Genomic DNA, 21649 nt, shown 5'->3' on the forward strand with positions numbered 1-21649 from the left:
GAAGAGCAAGAATCAGTACTGTGCACATTTTTCCCAGAGGAATAAAAATGAATTTTCTCTTACGTTTTTCAGGATCATGCATTGTTTCTTTACAATTTCTAATGAGTCATCACATTTTAAAATTCAGCCCAAATTTCTGGGGATGCAGAAATCACTCTAAAGTGGTATATTTGTATTTATTGAGCAGCCGTAATAGCTTATGTACCAAATGTAGAAACAAAATGATTCATAGTTTAAAAACATATGGACTGCAGAACTATTTCAGTCTTCCAGAGAATATGTAAAATTAGATCAGTGATTTAATATAAAGAGAGGGAGGACTTCATTATGTAGATTTTAAAAGGGAAGAAACTTAATTTCTAGATTTTTTTTCTTAAAAAGCAAAATACTCTCATGTTTCCATCTAGAAAACAGTTGTTTCATCCCTCAAAGTATGGCATTATCTAACAAAAAAGAAAAATGTGATACAAGTTCGACATGATCTGCTTACACAGGAACTCGCCATCTGACACCAGTCAACTGGGTGTAGACTTTGCCTCTTGCGATTAAAGATAAACCATTTAGTAAAAATCTATGGATACGTGAAGATCTTTTAAGTGGACTCACCTCATTTATTCAGGTCGGAACTACAAAACGGTAGCTGTCCCAATAATAAAGGTCATCTTACCAGAGTGAGGAATCCCAGAGTTCACGTAATGCCACCAAAGGCAGCAGCAGTGGAACTAAGGCTTTGGAAGGACCAGGGAGGGACACAGTCGTAAGGACTCTGCGCTCGATGCACTTTTGACTGCCCCTGTTTCTCTAACTCAAACTTGTTTCAACATCAAACTGGGTATTAATTCCCCTCCGTCATAGATCCGGGAGCCACAATCATCCTCGGTTTCTAAACCACATCTCTTCCAGCCCACTGGACTCACTCACGTCAGAGCCGGCCAGCCAGCCATTTGGCCATGCTTGCCAGTGAGCATGCGTAGAGCAGCAGGAACGCCCCTCCCCCTACACACACACACACACACACACACACACACCCGCGCGCGCGCGCGCTTGGCCCCCCCCCCCCCCCCCGGTGTGGTCAGTGCTGTGGGCTCCTGAGTTGGCCACCACCTTCAAGGCTTATTACCCGTGTGACCTGGACAAACATTTTCACCCTTCTGTACTTCCTTTTCTTTCGCTTGCAAAAATGGAATATTTATGCGGACCACAGAGTTTGGGGAGGGTTAAAGGAAATAATGCAGGTCAAAGTCGTCAAAACGATGTCCGACATATAGCTCATGGCCAATTTATGTTAGCTCTTCTTACTTGTAGACAGAAATGTGTCATTTATAGAAACCTGAACACAGAGGCCCCTGCTCTATTTAGGGTTTACAAACCATGGGTCGAAAGAAGAATACATTTTATTTTGTCACTGCTGTTACTATCTCCTACTTTACTGGACCTGAAGCTTGTTTTTTTTTCTCCCTGAACCCCGAAGCTCATTATTCGCTGTTGACTGCTATCTGGCTCCCCAGACATAAGACTGATAAGCTTCCTGAAAATAGACATATGGCTGGACATAAAATCCTCAAGCTGGGGAGAACCTTGGACGTGGCCTAGTCATTTAGATAAAATATCACCTTCCATGAGGATCTGTGAAGCAAAAGACACTTTGTTTATACCTGACTTTAACATTTTACAATGTTTTAGAGGGTTCCTAGTTCAAGGACAGGTTATTTTTTCCAGTGAGTAGCAAAATATCATTTCAAAACTCCTCTGTTCAAAGATAGAGTCATGCTAGGGGCACCTGGGTGGCTCAGTGGCTTAAGCGTCTGACTCCGACTCCGGTCATGATCTCGAGGTTTGTGAGTTCAAGCCCCCATTGGGCTCTGTGCTGACAGCTCAGAACCTGGAGCCTGTTTCGAATTCTGTTCTCCCTCTCTCTCTGCCCCGCCCTTGCTCATACTCTGTCTCGCTCTGTCTCTCAAAAATAAATAAATGTTTTTAAAAAATAAATAAATAAAGATAGAGTCATGGTCATCTAGCATTTAGGTTTGACAGCTAAAGTTTATCAAATCCGATCCTTCTGATTGTCCTGTTACCAAGTGTGTGAATATGTGACTGCAAGGCTCAGGTTAGCTCAGCACGGAGAAGCTCCCCGTCTCTTTGCCTCGGAAGGTGTAAATTAAGAGGTTAGCTTTCTGAAGCTTTGCAGTTGGAACAAAATCTGTTTCTGCCCTTGTTGAACTCAAAATGTTCTCTTCCTCTTTGTTATGACCCAAATTACTTGTTACTTCTGCTGTTTTACCCAAGGCTAAACTAACAGTATTTCACAGTAGCTGATTTTTCTGATTCCCAGGGCTCTTTTTAAATGTTTTCACACAGTGTTTCCTTGTGCCCATTTTATCCAGATCATTCAGTTCATGTCTAAAATCTTTGATTTTCCTAGCATTGAAGGGCATTTTATTATGGCTAAAATTAAACCAGAAAATTTTCTCACTGAAAAAAAGGAAAGGAAAGTAGATTAAATTCAACTTCATAATTTTGGCAAAGTTATTTTTCTTACACTTTGATGAATATTTTATTAGTTTGCATCAGACTAATCTAACAGCAGATTTTTTTTACATTTACTTATTTTTGAGACACAGAGCATAAGTGGGGGACAGGCAGAGAGAGAGAGGGAGACACAGAATCTGAAGCAGGCTCCAGGCTCTGAGCTGTCAGCACAGAGCCCAACGTGGGACTCTAACTCACAAACCGTGAGATCATGACCTGAGCTGAAGTTGGACACTTAACCAACTGAGCCACCCGGGTGCCCCTAACAGCAGATTTTTTAAATGTAGTGGATTTTGGCTGCAGCTGATGTTAAAATGTCCTTGTGTATTCTATCATTTTCAACATGCTGAGATATTCTGCCTCTGACGGCTTTTTTTCCCCCCAAGAAGAGTGTCCCATAATACATCATACGTAATACGTGAGACAATTATTTCAAGAGGTTATATGTCCGGCACAGCAAAAATAAATGAAAAGGGGGTTGGGGATGGTTGTCTTAATAACAGAAGCATTTTGTTTAGCCAAATATAAATATAGTTTATATAGTTTATAAATTATATATAAATATATATAAATATAGTTTATAGTTTATATAGTTTATAAAAATATTTTAAGAAAAATAATTTTTCAATTTTCAAATTGTACGTTATAAAGAGAATAGGTCAGTGACTAATAAATGAAAACAGGCTACCTCGGGGATGAAATGTTCCATGGAAAGGGACAAGTGCAGGATAGAGAGGGAGGTATTGGGCATAAAGGGTGGATGCATGGGGGTAGGAGGAGCATGAAGATATGGAGAAGGTTTTATACGCGGGATGCTCAGAAATGAGACTAGAATTGGAACTCAAGACGGGAGCCTTCGGCAAGCTCATTTGTAAAATGAGAGGTAATGGAAGTAAATCAACTCTAACAGAAACTCATTCGACAAAAATGCAAGTGGACGGAGAAAAGCGAATGGAAATGGATTTAGAAAAGAAAAAAAAATGGCTCCTTGTGGGCTAGGGACCTTGGCAATGAACTTTGATGAGCAGTGTAGCTCTGGGAGCCCACCATTGCCTCCTCACAAATACGTGGCCATCACCTCTTCCACTGATTACAATTTTGGCTCCGAGAGGACAATTTAATATTAAGAGTTCAGCTGCACTGTTCTTGTAGGTATTGAGTTTGAAAACTTGAGTTTTCAAATTGTCCTCCCACACCTCCCCTCAGCTGATCTTTCCAGTTGCCCTGTGGGAATGCTCCGGTTTCTCTTCAGATCGCATAAATCTTTCACCTTTTACCAATTGCCCCGTGGGATTGGCAAAATGGGTGTTAACCCAGAGGCTACTTGAAGAAGTGAAGTGCTTTGCCCAAAAACGAGATATTGAGTCATCGATACTAAAATACAGAAGTGACCTGGAAATTCCTCCAGTTCTCTTGCTATAGCTTCACGGAGGTAAGAGGGGAGCTTTGCAATGAAAGTCGCTTGAATGTGGATGCAAATGTTTGAGGAAAGAACAGAAAGTGAAGGATGAGATGTAGCCTTGCCACGGGGCAGGGGGAGCTGGCAAAAGGGAGAAAGTAAGGTAAATGCAGGGTTTGTTTTCAACGAAGGAGCTATATTATATCCCTTCCTGTCCAGCACTCTGCTGGCTTCTAGGGAAAGGGGCAACAGTGTCCCCTTGAAAGTTCAAGTAGATAAATTGGACAGACAAAATCGTGTAAAGCCAAGTTAGACTAAGTACAGCTGCCTACGGATATGTGAAGGACTGTCATTTGGAACAGATGGAGAGGCAGATCATTTCACCGGTTAAAAGCAGAAGTTTTGGCGTCAGAGAAGCCTGGTTTTGCTACTTCTAGCTGTGTTGCCTCACACAACTAATGTTTACCTCTTTAAGCCTCAGATCTTAAGAACATATAAGTAAGGTTTTCATGATTATTATGAGGATTAACTGAGAAATTGCATTAAAAAAAACACTGAGGCATAGTGCCTACATAGTGCCTAGCATAGTGCTAATCATTCGATGTTAGCTATTGTAATAGATGCACAGTAGAAGTTACAGGGAGGAACATGTTCATTTCCGTGAGATACTTTCACTGTTTTCCCGGAAGTAATCTAGCTAGGTCTACTGTCTTTGTTCTCTGATATCTTTATGGAAATGTGCTTTCAAATATTCTCAAACTATTAAAAATTTAATATTTTAATAGTATTAATGTAATAGACAATGTATGTCACATATAACATATAAATACACGATATATTGTGTGTAATATTAATTCTAATCCTCTAAAATTGTTTTAAGGAAAGATATGGGAAAAAATGGCAGTTCTGAAGGACCTTACAGGGTCCCCGTTAACTTTAAAGAAACCGATAATCCTAAAGAAAATGAAAATCCTAAAAAAAGTAAACAGGAAGTGGGAAGAAATAAGAAGGAGGCAGAGAAGAGTGGTAAGTGGGGCTTAGACAAAAACAGACGTTGGGCTCCTTTCTGCCCTTTGGCTATTTGTTCCCATTGTCAAAGGAAAAACCAGAAGGCAGTGGGCCATCAGTGAGAGCAGCCTGTAGATGTAAAGTTACAGTATTTACAACGCAGTAAAGAGGGGGAAATGCTTTTGCTCTTAAAAGGTAAATTCAAGGTTTATTAAACAGCACGTGCCAAGCTAGATTTATGTTGGCATATAAAAAGGTACATAAACAACATGATTTGGAGAATGAATTGCAAACAGGTCTATCATGATGATCTATGCTCGTGTTCTAGATTTTTAAGCAATATCTTACGAATTGTGAAATAGAACCATTGTAGATACTGGCAGTAATAGTCTTGTCTCTCTGGAATACCATTTGATTTAAATGAGGATCAACTCTAGTGGAATTTTAAACATAAGAGTTTTATAAGCAAAAAACACAGCAACTTTTTCAAGTGACCGTATTTACTTAGCTTAGAAAGTGAAGCATTATTCATGATTCCTACCTTTTGCTCACATCTGTTTAATTTCTTGTCTGCGATTTTCCTGTGGTTTTGTACAAAGCCTATTTTCATTTTTGTTTTTAGATTTTATTTATATCTGTTGTGAAGGGGTGATTAGGAAACAAGGTTGCTGTCGTCAGACAGACACACACACACACACACACCCCAGAAGTAGTTAATACATCTGAAACTCTTAGCCAAACCATCAAATAGTTTTTTGGGGACAACCAATCTTTTTTTTTTTTTTTTTAACGTTTTTATTTATTTTTGAGACAGAGAGAGACAGAGCATGAACGGGGGTGGGTCAGAGACAGGGAGACACAGAATCTGAAACAGGCTCCAGGCTCTGAGCTGTCAGCACAGAGCCCGACGCGGGGCTCGAACTCACGGACCGCGAGATCATGACCTGAGCCGAAGTCGGCCACTTAACCGACTGAGCCACCCAGGCGCCCCAGGGGGACAACCAATCTTATTTGTTAAAAAGATTCGGTAATCACAACTCAAAAACAGATAGTACTATCAAAAGTGTCTGACAATAAGACCATATGCTGTTAGAAAATTTGGCTGTGACAGCTAAACATTGTTCTGATCCAGGATATAACAATAAAAAACAAAAATAAATTTCCTCCCACTAACTAGACTAGAATAAACATCTCCCACTATAATGTGTCACCTGAGCAAAGGATCGTGGCTTTTTAATGTTTATCTTAGGGTTTTAAAGCTGACGAATAGATACGCTGGAAAATTTATGGTGGGCCCAGCAGAGAGATTTATTCATTAAATATGTCCAAAATTGACTGAACATTTAATGTGCGATGCATATGTTAGGAAGTAAGGAAAGACAAGGGTACCAAATAATCCTGCTTTTTTGGCGTCTCAAATTACTAGAAAAGCGTAAACATGTGCACAGATTCCTAAAATCCCTGCTTAGCTGAGGGGTCATTACTAGCAGGGATGAGACCATGAGCTTCTTGGGGGTCTTCAGGGGCTGGGGAAGAGCTTCAAAACTTCAGAATAAGCTGTATGGAAAATCAAGTTCCTGCTACATCTCCTGAAATTCTAGGAGTAGCCGATTATGGAATCACAATGGACACCTCCCAAAAGTAACAGGTATCAAGCAGTCACATTTTCTTGGGGCTTTTTTAGGCATCAGAAGAACTAAGGTGCCACACCCTGGCACATGGAGTATTCGAATTGCCAAGTGGTGGTCCTACTGAATAAAACATAAAATGTGCCGTAGGTGACCCTCTGAATTTTCTACAAAAAATTATCCAGTGCCCAAACAATGCCTTCCATACATTTACTCAAATATATTACACGATGGTCAAGTAGTAATATAGTTAGGGCATCACTAATATTTCTTTGAATTTTGCCTGGTAAATTGAGGCAGTGCCCAATTTTCACAAGGTTACGGATAATGTACAAGTATTGTAAATTATTAGCTAAAAGGAGAGTGGGCATACAAGAAAAGCAACAAAATCCAAATATCAAAGCTAGCCAGGAATGTTTTAAAAATAGTGGCATATACTCAAGTCTACTAAGCACTAAGAAAGCAGCAAATGATGCTGAATCCTCAGGAAATACCAATCCAAATGCTTAGAACCAAGTCAGTGGGGTAGTGCATTTTCATATTTCTGTGTGAGATGACGCTTGTGTGTGATACCCTTGCGTTATGAATGACACCACTGAGATACTGGCACGTATAAACACAATCATGGAAGTCGATAGCTGCAATGCTATCGTCCCTTTCTGGCACATTGCTGAAGGATAGTGGTGAAGGAAATCCTCTCAGTGGGCAGAAGTTAAGAGCAATTCACCTGGTTGCTCATTTTGCTTGGAAGGACAACTGGACAGACATGGGACTCTATACCCATTCATGGGAGGGCACCTAATGATTTGGCAGGATGGTCAAGCAATTTTAAGTAGAAGGAGCATGATTTAAAAATGGGTGACAAGAAAGTCTGGGGAAGAGTAATATGGATAAACTTCCCTGCATAGTCAAAAAATGTGAAGATATTTGCATGCCATGTGAGTAATTTCCAAAGGGTGATCTCAGGAGAGGAGGATTTTAATAATCAAGTGGATAATATGACTCGTTTTGTGGATATCAGTCAGCCTCTTTCCCAGTCACCCTGTCGTCAAAGGGCTAGTGAACTGAATAGCCATGGTGGCAAAAATGGAAGTTATACATGGGCTCAGCAACATGGACTTCCATTCACCAAGGCCAACCTAACCACAGCCATGGCTAAGTGCGTAATCTGTTAGTAGCAGAGACCAATCCGGAGCCTCTGATGTCACACCATTCCCCAGGGTGATCAGCCAACCATCTGGCAGGTAGATTACATCCAACCCCCCCCCCCCCATCATGGAAGGGGCAGACTCTTGTTACTCTGGATACAGATTTGCCCTTCCTGTATGCAATGCTTCTCCCCACACAATCATCTATGGACTCACAGAATGCCTCATCCACCATCAGGGTATTCCATGCAGCACTGCTTCTGATCAAGGAACTAGCTTTATAGCAAACGAAGTATGCCACTGGGCCCCATGTTCAGGGAATTGACTGGTCTTAACCGTATTCCCTAATAACCTGAGGCAACTGGCTTGACAGAATAGTAGAATGGCCTTCTGAAGATGCAGTTACAGTGCCAGCTAGACGGCAATACTTTGCAGGGCTGGGGCAAGGTTTTCCAGGAGACTATATGTGCTCTGAATCAGCATCCAGTATATGGTGCTGCTTCTCCCATAGCTGGGATTCACAGGTTCCGAAATCAAGGAGTAGAATTGGTGCTGGTGCCACTCCCTGTTTGCCCTAGTGACCTACAAGCAACATTTTTGCTTCCTGTCTTCCCAACTTGATGCCTTGCTAGCCTAAAACCTTGGTTCTGAAGGGAGGAATGCTTCCACTGGAAGACCCAACAATGATTTCATTGAACGGGAAGTTAAGACTGCCATTCAGCTTCCTTGGGCTCTTTGTGCCCCGAAATCAACAGGCAAAGAAGGGAGGGACTATGCTGGCTGGGATGACTGGTCCTGACGACCAAAGAGAAATTCGACTGCTACTCCACAGTGGAGGTAAGGAAGAGTCTGTCTGGAATATAGGCGACCCCTCAGGGAGTCTCTTAGTATGACCGGGCCCTGTGATTAAAGTCAGTGGAAAAAGACAACAACCCGATCCAGACAGGACAACTAATGGCCCAGACAGGACCACTACTCCCCTGTTGGGGAGAAAGGTTTGCGTCACCCTATTAGGTAAAGCACCGTGACCAGTTGAGGTGCTTCCTGAAAACAAATAGGTAGTGGCATAAAATAGTTATAAATACCAGCCGTGACTGTGCGACCAGTTACAGAAACAAGGACTATGACTGTCATGAGTATTCCTTCTTTATTTGTTATGAATATGCTTGTGTTTCTGTACGTGTATATCAATCTCTTCGTTTTCTTCCCTCTCTTGTCTCTTGTCCTGTAACATAAGATGTGGTGACTGTATACCCACAGTAGTTAATAATTGTGAACTTTACATTCACAGTATTTACATTATAGGATACGAAGAAGAATAAACATCCCACAAAGACTTTACATCTTCGGGGGGAAAAGTTAGTAGGTTTTCAGGTCTATGCAGGATAGTTGCATCGTGTTAGGTGGCAGCATTGACCTTATTATTGTCTTTATGTGGAGATTAAACACAAATTAATAAGATGCATGTGGCTGCCAAATTCACAAGAGGCGGACCTGTGATAGTTAATTTTATGTATCAGCTTAGCTGGACCACAATGCTTAGATACTTGGTGAAACATTGTCTCAGATGTTTCAAGACAGTATTTATTGTATGAGATTAACATTTAAATCACATTGAGTGAAGCAGATTGTCCTCCATGGCATGGGTGAGCTTTAACCAAACAGGTGAACAGTTGAATAGTGAATAGTCTTAACAGAACAAAAAAACTGACCTCCCTTGAGCAAGAAGGAATGCTACCGGCAGATGGCCTTCAGACTTTAGCCGCAACATTAGTTCTCTCCTGGGTCTGTAGCCTGCCCCCCACCCTATAGGGTTTGAACTTCACAGCCTCCACAGTCACATGAGCCAGTTTTTGAAAAACAAACTCTCTCCCTCTCCTCTCTCTCTCTTTCTTTCTCTCTCTGTATATACACACACACGTAGACACATATATGTAAATATGCATACACAGAGATACGAAAATACAATTGCTTACCAACTTGGTACTTGTGCACGTGCCTCGCCACTCTGACAACCCAACGGTCATTCTGCCGTGGCTGCAGAACTACACGCTAGGCACTGCACAATAGGGACCCCTTCATCGAGGCCTTACCATTGCGTAGAGAAGGATATTTAAATGTTTTTTTCTTAATGTTTTTATTTATTTTTGAGACAGAGAGAGACAGAGCATGAGCAGGGAAGGGGCAGAGAGAGAGGGAGACACAGAATCGGAAGCAGGCTCCAGGCTCCGAGCCATCAGCACAGAGCCCGATGCAGGGCTCGAACTCACAGACTGTGAGATCATGACCTGAGCCGAAGTCGGACGCTCAACCGACTGAGCCACTCAGGAGCCCCCGAGGAGGATATTTTAAAAGAAAATAAAGTAGGGGCACCTGGGGGCTCAGTAGGTTAAGTGTCTGACTCCTGACTTCAGCTCAGGTCATGATCTCGTGGTCTTGAGATGGAGCCCTGTGTCGGGCTCTGCACTGAGCGTGGAGCCTGCTTGGGATTCCCTTTCCCTCTCTCTCTGCCCCTCCCTGCTCATGTACACACACTCTCTCTCTCTCTTTCTCAAAATAAATACATACTAAAACAAAAAAAGAAAGTAGAAGTATTTTGTAATAAATGTTCATTCGGCTTTCTGGCAATATGTAGGTTATGAAAGACTTTGTGATTACAAGATAGAAAGCCCTCCGTGAGGTGGCCAGATTATCCTGTGTGTCCTCAGGCTGGATGAGAGGTTCTGAAGCTCTTGGGGAAAGTCGGTTGTATGACAGCATTCTTTCCTATAAACCAAATTCATATGGTGTCATTAATGAAGAGAGTGTTCCCTCCCTTTATTCCTACGTATCTACAAATACAGGTTGACATCTTGCTACCAACATCTACTGAGGATACATCTACTTTTAAAGATTCTGCAGGACAATCACAGAATGCTGGGAAGAGACCTGGAGAGCACTAGGCTGTCTCTGTGTCTGAGCTGTGCTACTCTGGGAAAGTTAGCTTGCCATTTCTTTAACCTCTGAACAAAGGGGAGTTCTCCTTAGTTAACGGCCAACGTCTCGTGAGTATGATCAGTCCGCACCTGCAAAACCGGGGAGGTTCATGAAGGGAATAGGCCTTCACCCAAAAGCAGAAGCAAAGAATCATGGGGCCTAATGGATTCTCATTTTAAAATTCTATTTTAATAGATGGCAAAGAATTAGGGGACAAAGGAGAATTTAGGGAGCAAGTTTAAAAGGAGAGAGAAGAGAGGATACATTTTTCTGACTCATTGGAAGATTATCTGTGGTCCTTGGAATAAGAGGCAACACTGGCATTTTACCAAGATGGACAGATGAAAGCCTTAGATGGCCCCCCTCCCGATGGTAAGAGTCTCTGAACTTGACAAAGTATCCATTGAATGTGGTCTGTAAAAAAGAGTATCTACTTCAGTTTTCTTGAAAAATGGTTATTCACTATGATCGTTTAATGACCTCCTTGGACTAAAAGAACAGCCTTGATTTCAAAATCTTCCTTGTACATCATTTATAAAATTTAGTGCTTTGGTTTTCTGAAGGAATTGAGTAGCATAATATGTAATATATAATAAAATACCTAAATTCAAGAGTTTTCCTTTTTGTTTGGTTTGATTTTGTCTTGCTTTTTATAGTGAGGTGTAAAGGCATTGCTAAGAAAACGTACCCTTGATTATGAGATGAAGGGAGGAAAACCATAATTTACTGAGAAACAATTATGTACCCAGCAATATATAAGGGGTATATTATTAAGTTGTTTCATTTATTAAGCACTTCCTTTAGGCCACACACTCTTCCGGGCTTCAGGGATACTATGAAGAATCAACCAAATATCATCCCTGTCTTACAGAGGCTACTTTCTAGTGCAAGGAGATAATGAACCCAAGAAAAATGTCAGATAATAACACTAATATGCAGATCATTGAAATAGGGTGAGTGGCAAAGGATGGCCAGCTGGGTGGTTTAGGTCCATTGTGTAAATGAGGTTTACTCTAAGATCCGAATGGCAAGAAGGATCCAGCCATGTGAGCACCAGGAGGAAATCATCCCAGGTGGAGACCGTGGCATAGACAAAGTCCCAAAGGCAGACACAAGACTGGCTTTGTGAAAGGAACAGAGCCAAGATGGCGTCAGCCTGGAGAACAAACGAGAGTGGGAAGAGGGAGCTGGAGAAGGGCCTGATTAAAGAATGTTAGGTAGGCAAGAAACATCAATGTCACTCATGTGGTCTAATCTTCAAAGAACTCAACAGTCCAGAGAGACACTTGAGATGTAAACAACTAAGCCACAAAATCCTTGACTAAAGGCTACAATGAAGGGCAGAAGGGAAGGGCTCCAAAGGAGTAGCCGGGCACTATTACAGGAGGTGGTTCTGGGCATCCAGAAGTTCCCTTCAGATTCATCTTTTCCCAGATATCACAGCACTGCACAATATTACAGCTACAAGAGGGCTTCCAGCTCATTCCCCGCTCGAAAAAGTGGGTCTTCTAAATGGTTACACCTGCCCAAGGCTGTCTCTTTTTTTTTTTTTTTAATTTTTTTTTCAACGTTTTATTTATTTTTGGGACAGAGAGAGACAGAGCATGAACGGGGGAGGGGCAGAGAGAGAGGGAGACACAGAATCGGAAACAGGCTCCAGGCTCTGAGCCATCAGCCCAGAGCCTGACGCGGGGCTCGAACTCACGGAGTGCGAGATCGTGACCTGACTGAAGTCGGACGCTTAACCGACTGCGCCACCCAGGCGCCCCCAAGGCTGTCTCTTAATGGCATAGCTGGGTCTTAGAAAAAGTAGAAATATCTGAAAGCTTATCTTTGCTTTTGGGAAGCTATTCAATTCAGCTAAAGAAATATGGACCGTGCCCTCCTTGAGTGTGGCAATGCTGTCCACCTTGGATATCTTTGTTGGATCCAGGACTCAGCACGCTGCCTGGCACAAAAGCAGTGCCCCATAGAGGTCTGAAGGACTAAACATAATAGGCCACACACAGGCCGTTGGAGTTTTCTCTTCTTTCCCTGAGGACAGGTGGAACGACCCAGGGAAAGCATCTTCTGTGTTGACTAGCCTTGTAGGACCTGCTTTCAATGACACCACCCTCTCAATAGGCCCAAACATACATTCTATTGTTTTCCATCCACCCTGAGCAACTAAAAACTCCTCTGGGTTAGCTTTTGGCTTACTGTCTGCTTTTTCGATTTAAACTTTAGCCTTTGTTTGATAACCAAGTGTTTATTCGGTTATCAGGGCATCTAGTTCCTTGATCCAACCCATTCTGGAGCATTGTCCATGGGGAGACCAAGAGAGGAGGGAGAAGTCTGAAGAACTAAATGGATCATCTTTTCAGGCCCTTGGTGGAATTGCCATCGCATGGGCCTGTCCTTGGCCCAGCAGATTAAGTGGCTCATAGTCTTCATGTGCTTTAAGCACAGTACATAACCATACTTGTCGTGATTTGTGGGAGCCATTTGAGTTGTATGATATGTTCTGTTTCTAGTTGTGACATGTGTAGGGTAGGGGTAAGGAACACAGATGTGCCCTGTTTTCCATGTGAGATTCCAACTTACTAAATTCTCTATTTCAATTATTTTTTTTGCAATGTATATCAAGTTTTAGTATCCCCATTATACAGATTTTCAAGGTTAAGACAATACCTTGTCTAAGGCGTCACAGGTAATGAGCCTCAGCTGTAGTGGATTAACGTGGACCACAGAGAGCCCCACCTTCAGCATGCTACTGAAACTTCAGAGCCTGTTGAGGAAGGTGACATAAATGTTTATGCAGCTTACATTCAGGGTTGAAATCAAAAGGAAGTTCACTTGGGGCGCCTGGGCGGCTCAGTCTGTTAAGTGTCCGACTTGGGCTGAGATCATGACCTCACGGTTCGAGCCCTGCGTGGGGCTCCGACCTGGAATCCTGCTTTGGATTCTCTCTCTCTCTCTCTCTCTCTCAAAAATAAACATTAAAAAAAAAGTTAAAAGAAAAAGAAGCTCACTAACCTGCTTTACATTAAAATTATGCCAATCAACCTTCCGTCAACCATCGTGCTCCTGGTTTTCCCATGTTGGTTACTGTTACATTAACGTTATTTTGTTACTGCAATTTGTAGGCAAGTTTCACTGGAAACAATCCTTGCTGGGGGGAGTTTCTGTTGTTTCTTCCTAGATTAATTACAGGGTCAGAAATGGGAGAGATTTGGGGAGACGTTCATACTGAGCAAATTGAAGCTTTCAGGTTTCACTTAAGTTTGGCAAAAGATGTCTGCCAGAAATCCAGGCTCCTTATTTGTTCTTGGCATTTATAGAGGAGGGGGGGGGGGGTGAAAGATTGCCCATTATCCGGTCTGCATGTAGGTCGCAACCTTAATGTGTGTGCCCCAAGAAGGATTCAGCCTGCAAGGAAATTTCAAGCCCTGTGCTGCTTGAATGCCAGGCTGGGCTGTGAGATTTGAGAGGGAGAGTAAGTGCAGGTGTGGACTCCCCATGGATAGAGCCAAGGAGGGAGGTCTGAAGGTCAAAGCTCTCTGGCTTTCCTTGCCTCAATATCTGGCATGTTATCATTACATTTATCGTTTCTTAATTCCCTGGTTGAAAATTATTTTTTTAATATTTATTTATTTTGAGAAAGAGAGAGAGAGAGAAGGAGAGCGAGTGGGGGAGGGGTAGAGAGAGAGGGTGAGAGGGGATTCCAAGTAGTTTCCATGCTGTCAGCACAGAGTCCGATGCGGGACTTGATCTCACGAACCGTGAGATCGTGATCTGAGCTGAGATCAAGAGCCAGACAACCAAGGTAACCTGAGTTACCCAGGTGCTCTGATAGTTGTTCTTTTTTTTTTTTTTTTTAATTTTGTTTAAAGTTTATTTATTTATTTTTGAGGGAGAGAGACAGACAGTGGGCGGGGGAAGGGCAGGGACAGAGGGAAAGAGAGAATCCCAGGCACGCTCCGCACTGTCAGCATGGAGCCCAATATGGGACTCTAACTCACAAACCATGACATCATGACCCGAGCCAAATCCTGGAGTCAGAAGCTTGCCAACTGAGCCACCCAGGCAGCCTGCGCCCCAATAGTTATTTTTTTTTATATATATTGCTCATTCGATCATACTATAGGAGACATTTACAGCATCCCAAAGATGGGGATACGGTGAGTTTTCAGCCTGTCGTAGACCCTTTGGCTAGATTGCCATTCTTACCGTGTCAAGAGCGACCACCGGCTTCCTTTCTTTGATTTGCCTCCTGACTGAAGTAAAAAATTCACTACAAAACCATGCCCCCATCCTCCCACCAACTTTATTGTTGGGCAGATGGGTCTAGAACATTGGAGTCATTTACTGTCTCTGAAAGATTGCCAATCCCCGTGTTAGATTACACCTATGCTTGTCTAAATGTTCATACATCTTCCAACTACATAAATCTCCCATTCCAGTCTCCAATGCTCCCTTACATGTTTGTGCGTGCAAATTTGTTCATTTTTAATGAGCTAGGGGTACTTAAAAAAAAGCAAGTATCCTTTGAAGGATTAAGAGTTGAGTTATGAATCATGTGTTGGTTTGAATGAACTTTCCAAAACACATCGGAATATGTCTCGCTAAAAGCTTTGGTGGAATAATTTTCCTTGTGGCTTTGAATCCCTTCTCAGTCTGGCTCAACCTACCTTCGTGGGGAACTTCCCACCCGGCCCTCCCCATGTGAGCTCATGTTCATCACTGTACCTCCTGCGTCTAGCGGTGTCTGAAGCAGAGTTCTAGAAGAATCTGTTGATCAGGACCAAGGAGCTCCAGCTGTATCTAGAGCTATACTAGACACAAAGATACCTATGCAGGCTAACGCTTGGCAGTCCTTTAAATGAATGCATTTTTAAGACATTATCAATTCCGTGTATGTCAGGGTTGGAGAGGGGGAGGCCGAGAAAGGGAGAGACAGACTTGTGCCTCTGGAATCTTTATCTCCCTTGAAAGTGCTATTTCTCCACTGCAGCAGCAACAGCAGCTCTACATTGTGCTTGCGTGTAAGGTCTGAATACGGACCATATTTCCACAGCGTTCCAGAGGTGCTAAATAGCACCTGAGAGTTAGTCACTCGTGCTATTTCTTCTGCCTAGCATGACTTTCCTCTCTTGTTCCCAGCTGAATCTTCCAGGATCAGCCCAAACATGATTTCTTTGTGGCGACTTCCCTCGATATGCACATGGTTGCTGCTGCTCCCCGGTAGAACAGTCCTCTCTCCGCTCTCCTGTGGTAGATCGTCCCAACCTCTGTTTTAACACTTATCATGGGGTAACACTCCTCCTGGTGCCTCATCATTCACACGTATGCGCCCCACCGAAAATGACAGCTTCTATGCATTCAGATAACTGGATTACTCGTGTGTGTGTCCCTTGATCTTAATATTTATACTTACTTAATAAATCCTTATTAAATGCTTGCATGTACAAATGGAAGGTGGGGGAAGAAGGGAGCAAGGGAGGCAGGGAGGGAAGGAGGGCGAAAGCCAGGGAGCTAGAGAAGGAGAATCAGGTCAATACCTCCTGCGGGCGATTAGCTGAGAGCAGGGCTTTGAGGCAGTCGGCATTAGGGGAGAGGAGGGCAGAAGGCAATATTCCAGGGTTTTCAGGACCACAGCGTGTGCCAGTGCTGTGTGTGGGAAGTGGAGAGGCCCAGCAGTTCACTCCAGTGAGAGAGAAGTGTTATAGGAAGGAGATACATTTGGTCCCAAAAGCAAGTTTTGATACTTCACAAGTTTGCCTGTCATCGGCTCAACTCCGAAGGAAAGCAACCAAAATTGCTTAATCCTTAATAACTTAAAAGTGCTGCTAGAGAAAACAACCTAAAGCCTCCCTACTAGACAGCTACGTGTATATTAGTTAGCGAAACCCTATTTCAAGGTTCTTAGAGTGTGTAGTCTTGTTTATTCAAAACGGCTGTCTTGGGGCACCTGGGTGGCTCAGTCGGTTAAGCGGCCGACTTCGGCTCAGGTCACGATCTTGCGGTCCGTGAGTTCGAGCCCCGCGTCGGGCTCTGTGCTGACGGCTCAGAGCCTGGAGACTGTTTCACGTTCTGTGTCTCCCTCTCTCTCTGACCCTCCCCTGTTCATGTTCTGTCTCTCTCTGTCTCCAAAATAAATAAATGTTAAAAAAAAAAAATTTTTTTTTAAAACAAACAAAACCGCTGTCTTGGAAAAGAACTAAGCCCTGCATAAATAAAGCATGTAGTTTTGTGGGTTTTAACAACACTGAACACTATTATTCTAAGTACTGTGTTCTTCTCTTATCATCTATTCGATCACATTCTCATCTTCTTTATGCATTTCACTTTTGACAATTATGAATACAGAACATAATAATCACTACAGAACCTGTGATCTATAGACATTTAACCACTACTAATTACTTACCTAAAATAGCCATTATGGGGCGCCTGGGTGGCGCAGTCGGTTAAGCGTCCGACTTCAGCCAGGTCACGATCTCGCGGTCCGTGAGTTCGAGCCCCGCGTCGGGCTCTGGGCTGATGGCTCAGAGCCTGGACCCTGTTTCTGATTCTGTGTCTCCCTCTCTCTATGCCCCTCCCCCATTCATGCTCTGTCTCTCTCTGTCCCCAAAAAATAAATAAACGTTAAAAAAAATAAATTAATTAAATAAAATAAAATAGCCATTATGAATAAACTCATTTTTTATCCTTTTCTGTTTGATGAATACTGTAAAGAAAAAAAAAAGGCATGCGCTCGGTGACGATCTTTAGCAGAAACTGATTGACTTAGTTGCTCTCTGGAGTAATAGTTATGGTTTTGGGTGTTTCCATGTAATTACGTTGGTGATGCTCCAGGAAAAGGATTCTATGAGGATCAATGAATGAATCAATACGTATGGGAACCTAAACTGTGCACAAGATTGTTCTAGAATATTTGGCACTTTGGACAATGCAAAACAATTGTATTGCCCTATTATCGTGGAAGGTACTGTATCTAAGAAATGAAAAGACTATGGTCTAGCAGAGACATTTAAGAAGTAGCCCAGGAGGGGCTATAACTAGGTCCTTGTAAAAATATTTTCAAAATATTTACTTCACTATGTAGAGAAATATCAGGAATTTCCTTCCTGAACCCTCAAATTAAATGAAAAGGGTCATATCTTAGCAAAGCCTTCAGGTTTTAGTATTTACAGCCCCTCATGAAGGAAAATTAAAGTAGAACTAAAATGATTTTTCTGAAGCATGAAAATACACACGCACTGGAAAATGATTTGTTTCAGTGCAAACTTTACATCTGGGTGAATCATTTCCATTTGAGTGTTTTGATTGCAGTTTCCCCACTATGAGGCATAAATGAGATTACTGGCTTGGGGGAGTGGGAAGGTAATTAGCCTATCTCCTATCAAGCCGTCTATATTTTCTTTGACTGCACAAGGTGTTACAGAGAAACTCTCTGGAACTGATTAAACCTCAGGAGAAGTGGGGGGAAATCATGCACTCCAGAGCGGTTCTCGCGGAGAACGCGATCGCCCTCTGGGTTGCATTTACAAGCTGAATTTGGTGACTCAACTCTGGCCACTTCGCCACCGGGGAGTAAGAGGAAAGGGGCCGGATTCCTCCCGGTAGGAAGACTATCGGGACCAAAGAAAGAGGCTGTCGACGGGAAGGAAGAACAGGCGAAGCGTTTGAATAGCGACCACAGGGCAACCCTAAAGCCAGTGCATAGTTAACAGGCGCGCGTCACGCACCGTTCCCTCGTCTACCCCCCCCCCCCCAACCCCCCCACCGCATACCCCATCCACCCGCCGCTGTGTGTCACCTTCCTGTTCGGAAGTCTTCGTAGGTTGCTGGGACAGAACAGGGGGCGCCTGCTCCACCCTTCAGGTATCCGGTTGGAAGAAAAGCCAGTCTCAACAACTTGATTCTCTACGTTAAATGATAAGTTTAGCAGACCGTCCGTCTCCAAGCGCCGAACATTAGGGTAGGGGGAGGAAGGAGAACATCAGACGTCCTTTTTCTGTTCCAACCACAAATCATATGGTTGTGCCTCTTCTCTCTTCCACTTAGAGCCCTCTAACTTGAATTCCACGTTCCTCTTGGAATGCATGTGGCAGAGCTTCTTTGAAAAAAAAAAAAATGATCTCCGTGCATGTGTTTTGATTTTTTTTTTTTTTTCTGGACTGATTTGTGATGATCATCAGTCCAGTTACATTTCTTGTGTGTCTTGCTGGGGGTGTAATAAACTCAGGACGCTGATGACTGTAATTTTCTGAGTGATGTTGCAATGGAGAGAATAAACGGCCCAGTGTTGAACTTTGCAGCTTGCTCCCTTCCTGTATGTAAATTGCCTTTATATAAAGTGGGGTGCATAACAGAGCAGAACAGCTGCCTCTGACTCCTGCTCCCTATCATCTCAGCTTCCAGCCTTATCAGGCACAAAGCAGGGAAACTATTCCAACCATAACTGAGCTCTACCTTCAGCCTCCAGAAAGTAATCCCCAACGTTCACATCCTAGGCAACCTGAAGAATGAAAGAGGAAGCTATAAAATCCCCTTTGAAAGGTTGGTGTGATTTTATTGCTATAATTTGGAGGGAATGGAGAAAACGAAGACGCTTTAGAGGATCTGAGATTACTTGGCCTACAGAAGGCGTGGGGTGTGGAGTCGCAGGGGAGGGTCTCTGATAAAAGTTTTCTCAACTCCGTGCTTTAAGAACAAACACGCAGAAATCTTGGTACAGGTCGGTGTTTCCTGACAATCTGTGCCAAATTTGCTGTCTTCAAAGGGGACGGAATGGTGTGGGAGCAGGGCCCGGCTGGGCTAGTTGGAGTGGAACCTGACGCGGGGCGGGGGGGGCACTGGCAGTAACAAAGTCATATTCTATGAAGGATCCATGGAAGAGGAAGCAGTAATGGGCCACTTAAACTGTGAATTGGAGTTTCCTAAACCTTGCTTTAGATTGGAGCATCAATTTCAGGCATCTCAGGCCTTGAGAAGTGTTTTAAAGAGTAAGTCCGGGGCAAAATTTCCCAGCCAGTCTCTGGCAGAGAGAATGTGTGTTCCCTTCCCAGTTTGGGGCTGTTGCCACTGAGCAAACCAAGCAGCAGCTGAGGCTACAGGTCATATTAGGGCAAATGAGGTGCTTGTGCCTGCAAAACAAATCCCTGCCCGGGACGAAAGAAAAAAACCGCTTCACAGGCTATTCTTGGTTTGACAGCTGGTATTTCGGAGTGTGTCAGACCCAGTATGTAACTCAAAAATGGCAGGGCCCTTGGCAGTGAGGGGTCACGGCAGGGCAGCCGCGGCCAGCACCAGCAAGTGCCAGGTACTCGGCCCTACAAACCTTAGTTCCCTGCAGCCGCCTCCCGCTCCCGGCCCAGTCGCTGTGCTCTCGGCTTCCCCGCCAGCGCTGGCCCGCGTCCCCGCGCCGGCGGTCGGGCTGCAGCAGCGCCCAGGCATCTCCCAGCGGCGGGGTTACTGGAAGGCACCGCGCCGCTGCTCTGCAGGCCTTCCCCTCTCTCCACTGCTCTCTGGAGAGCGGACACCCGGCTAATCTTTCACGCGTCCACGAGTCCCCGTTTACCTGGGACTCGAGAGAAAGAGCAAGGTGGTTAAACTGTAAGAAGACTCCCGGGTCAGCGCTGAAATAAACCGGAGGAGGGGTAGGGAAGACGAGGACAGACTAAGGGTGTTTAAGACGATGTAATGCGACCTAGCGGAGTTTTCAGGTGGGAGAGCGGGACAGGGAATCCGGGAGTCGCCGATGCCCGGGGTCACGCCAGGTCGGCGCCTTGCGCGGAGCCACCGCTCCCCTAACGTGCCACTACCTCACGTGTTCATGGCGTGGCGGAGATTAAAGATGCAAGAAAAATTACATGCGGAACGGACAGAATGTTCTCAAAGATTAGAGGGGGAAAAAAAGTGAAATGCAGATTGTACTTTTTTTTTTTTCCCTTTAGTGCAGAGACGAATTTTATTTCCGCCCCCTCCCCTACACATTCCTGACCTCTCCCTCCCCCTTCCCTCTTTCTTTCCTTCCTTCCTCCGCTTCCAAGTTCTGGGATTTTGCAGCCTTGCTTGGCTTTGGCCAAAAGCACAAAAAAGGCGTTTTCGGAAGCGGCTCGGCCGTGCACAAGGGCCATTTGTTTGTTTTGGGTCTCGGGGCAGGAAATCTTGCCCGGCCTGAGTCACGGCGGCTCCTTCAAGGAAACGTCAGTGTTCTCCTGTCGCCCTCGCCCGCTGCGCGCCGGCCGCCGCTGCCCATGGGGGAGATGCAGGGCGCGCTGGCCAGGGCCCGGCTCGAGTCCCTGCTTCGGCCCCGCCACAAAAAGAGGGCCGAGGCGCAGAAACGCAGCGAGTCCTTCCTGCTGACCGGCCTGGGTAAGCGCCGCGGCCGCCACGCGGGGACCATCCCGCTCCGCCGCTAGTCGCTCGGCTCGGGCGAGAGGGGCCGGGGGTGGGTGCTCGTCCTCAGGGTGGAGGGACCGAGGCCGGCCGAGGGGGCGGCGGGAGCGGGGGACGCGCCGGGCGTCCCGGCCCCACGGCGACCCGGCAGATCAGGGCGCGCGGGGCCGCCCTCGGCACAGAGACACCTCGGGCGGGTTGTGCGCGGCCGCCGGCCGGGGGCTGCTAGGCTGCCGGCGGGGTTGGCGGGGGGAGGGGGACGGCCGGCTCCGGGACCCGGAGGGGATCGCCAGTGAGGGTGTGACAAACCAGAGCGGGCACAGAGCCACCGGCTCGCCGCGCGCCGGGCGGAAAGCGCCCCAGTGCCGCGACTCTGATTTCCCAGCCGGGTGGAATAAATGAGAAGGGTGGAAAATTACCCCGGACTCTCCCTGCCCCCGCCCCCTCCGCCTGCGGTTTCCCTCGGTCCCGCGGGGTCGCTGAAAGAGGCAGATAACAGCCCGGCGGCCGGGCCTCCCGGGCAGTCCCCGCGCCCCCCGCCCCCGCCGGGAGGGCTTGCCCTCCCGCCCGGGACC

At 44.9% G+C, this 21649-nt stretch overlaps 1 protein-coding gene and 1 long non-coding RNA gene across 5 annotated transcripts in view; one reads left to right on the top strand and one right to left on the bottom strand.

Moving 5' to 3' along the window:
- SGK1 (serum/glucocorticoid regulated kinase 1) overlaps positions 1-21649 on the top strand; it is a 114291-nt gene that overhangs the window by 86578 nt on the left and 6064 nt on the right. Inside the window, exon 1 of one of the 4 annotated variants that reach the window (XM_040449126.1) lies at positions 19043-19232. The exons of 2 other annotated variants lie outside the window; for them this stretch is intronic. In XM_040449126.1, the coding sequence (XP_040305060.1) occupies positions 19199-19232 (34 nt within the window). In that variant the 5' untranslated portion in view covers positions 19043-19198. Of the gene's footprint in view, positions 1-19042; positions 19233-20711; positions 21051-21649 lie in introns of those variants that run through there. One more of the 4 variants, XM_040449124.1, reaches the window with a different exon arrangement.
- On the bottom strand, positions 5930-13594 carry LOC121013435 (uncharacterized). The gene is made up of 2 exons (XR_005782705.1): positions 13359-13594; positions 5930-8937 (listed from the first exon to the last, which is right to left on the bottom strand). It is a non-coding gene; the product is annotated as an uncharacterized LOC121013435 (long non-coding RNA).

Source organism: Herpailurus yagouaroundi, unplaced genomic scaffold (assembly GCF_014898765.1).
Source record: "Herpailurus yagouaroundi ecotype Mexico unplaced genomic scaffold, PumYag 198, whole genome shotgun sequence".
In the NCBI taxonomy this organism is placed as follows: Eukaryota; Metazoa; Chordata; class Mammalia; order Carnivora; family Felidae; genus Herpailurus; species Herpailurus yagouaroundi.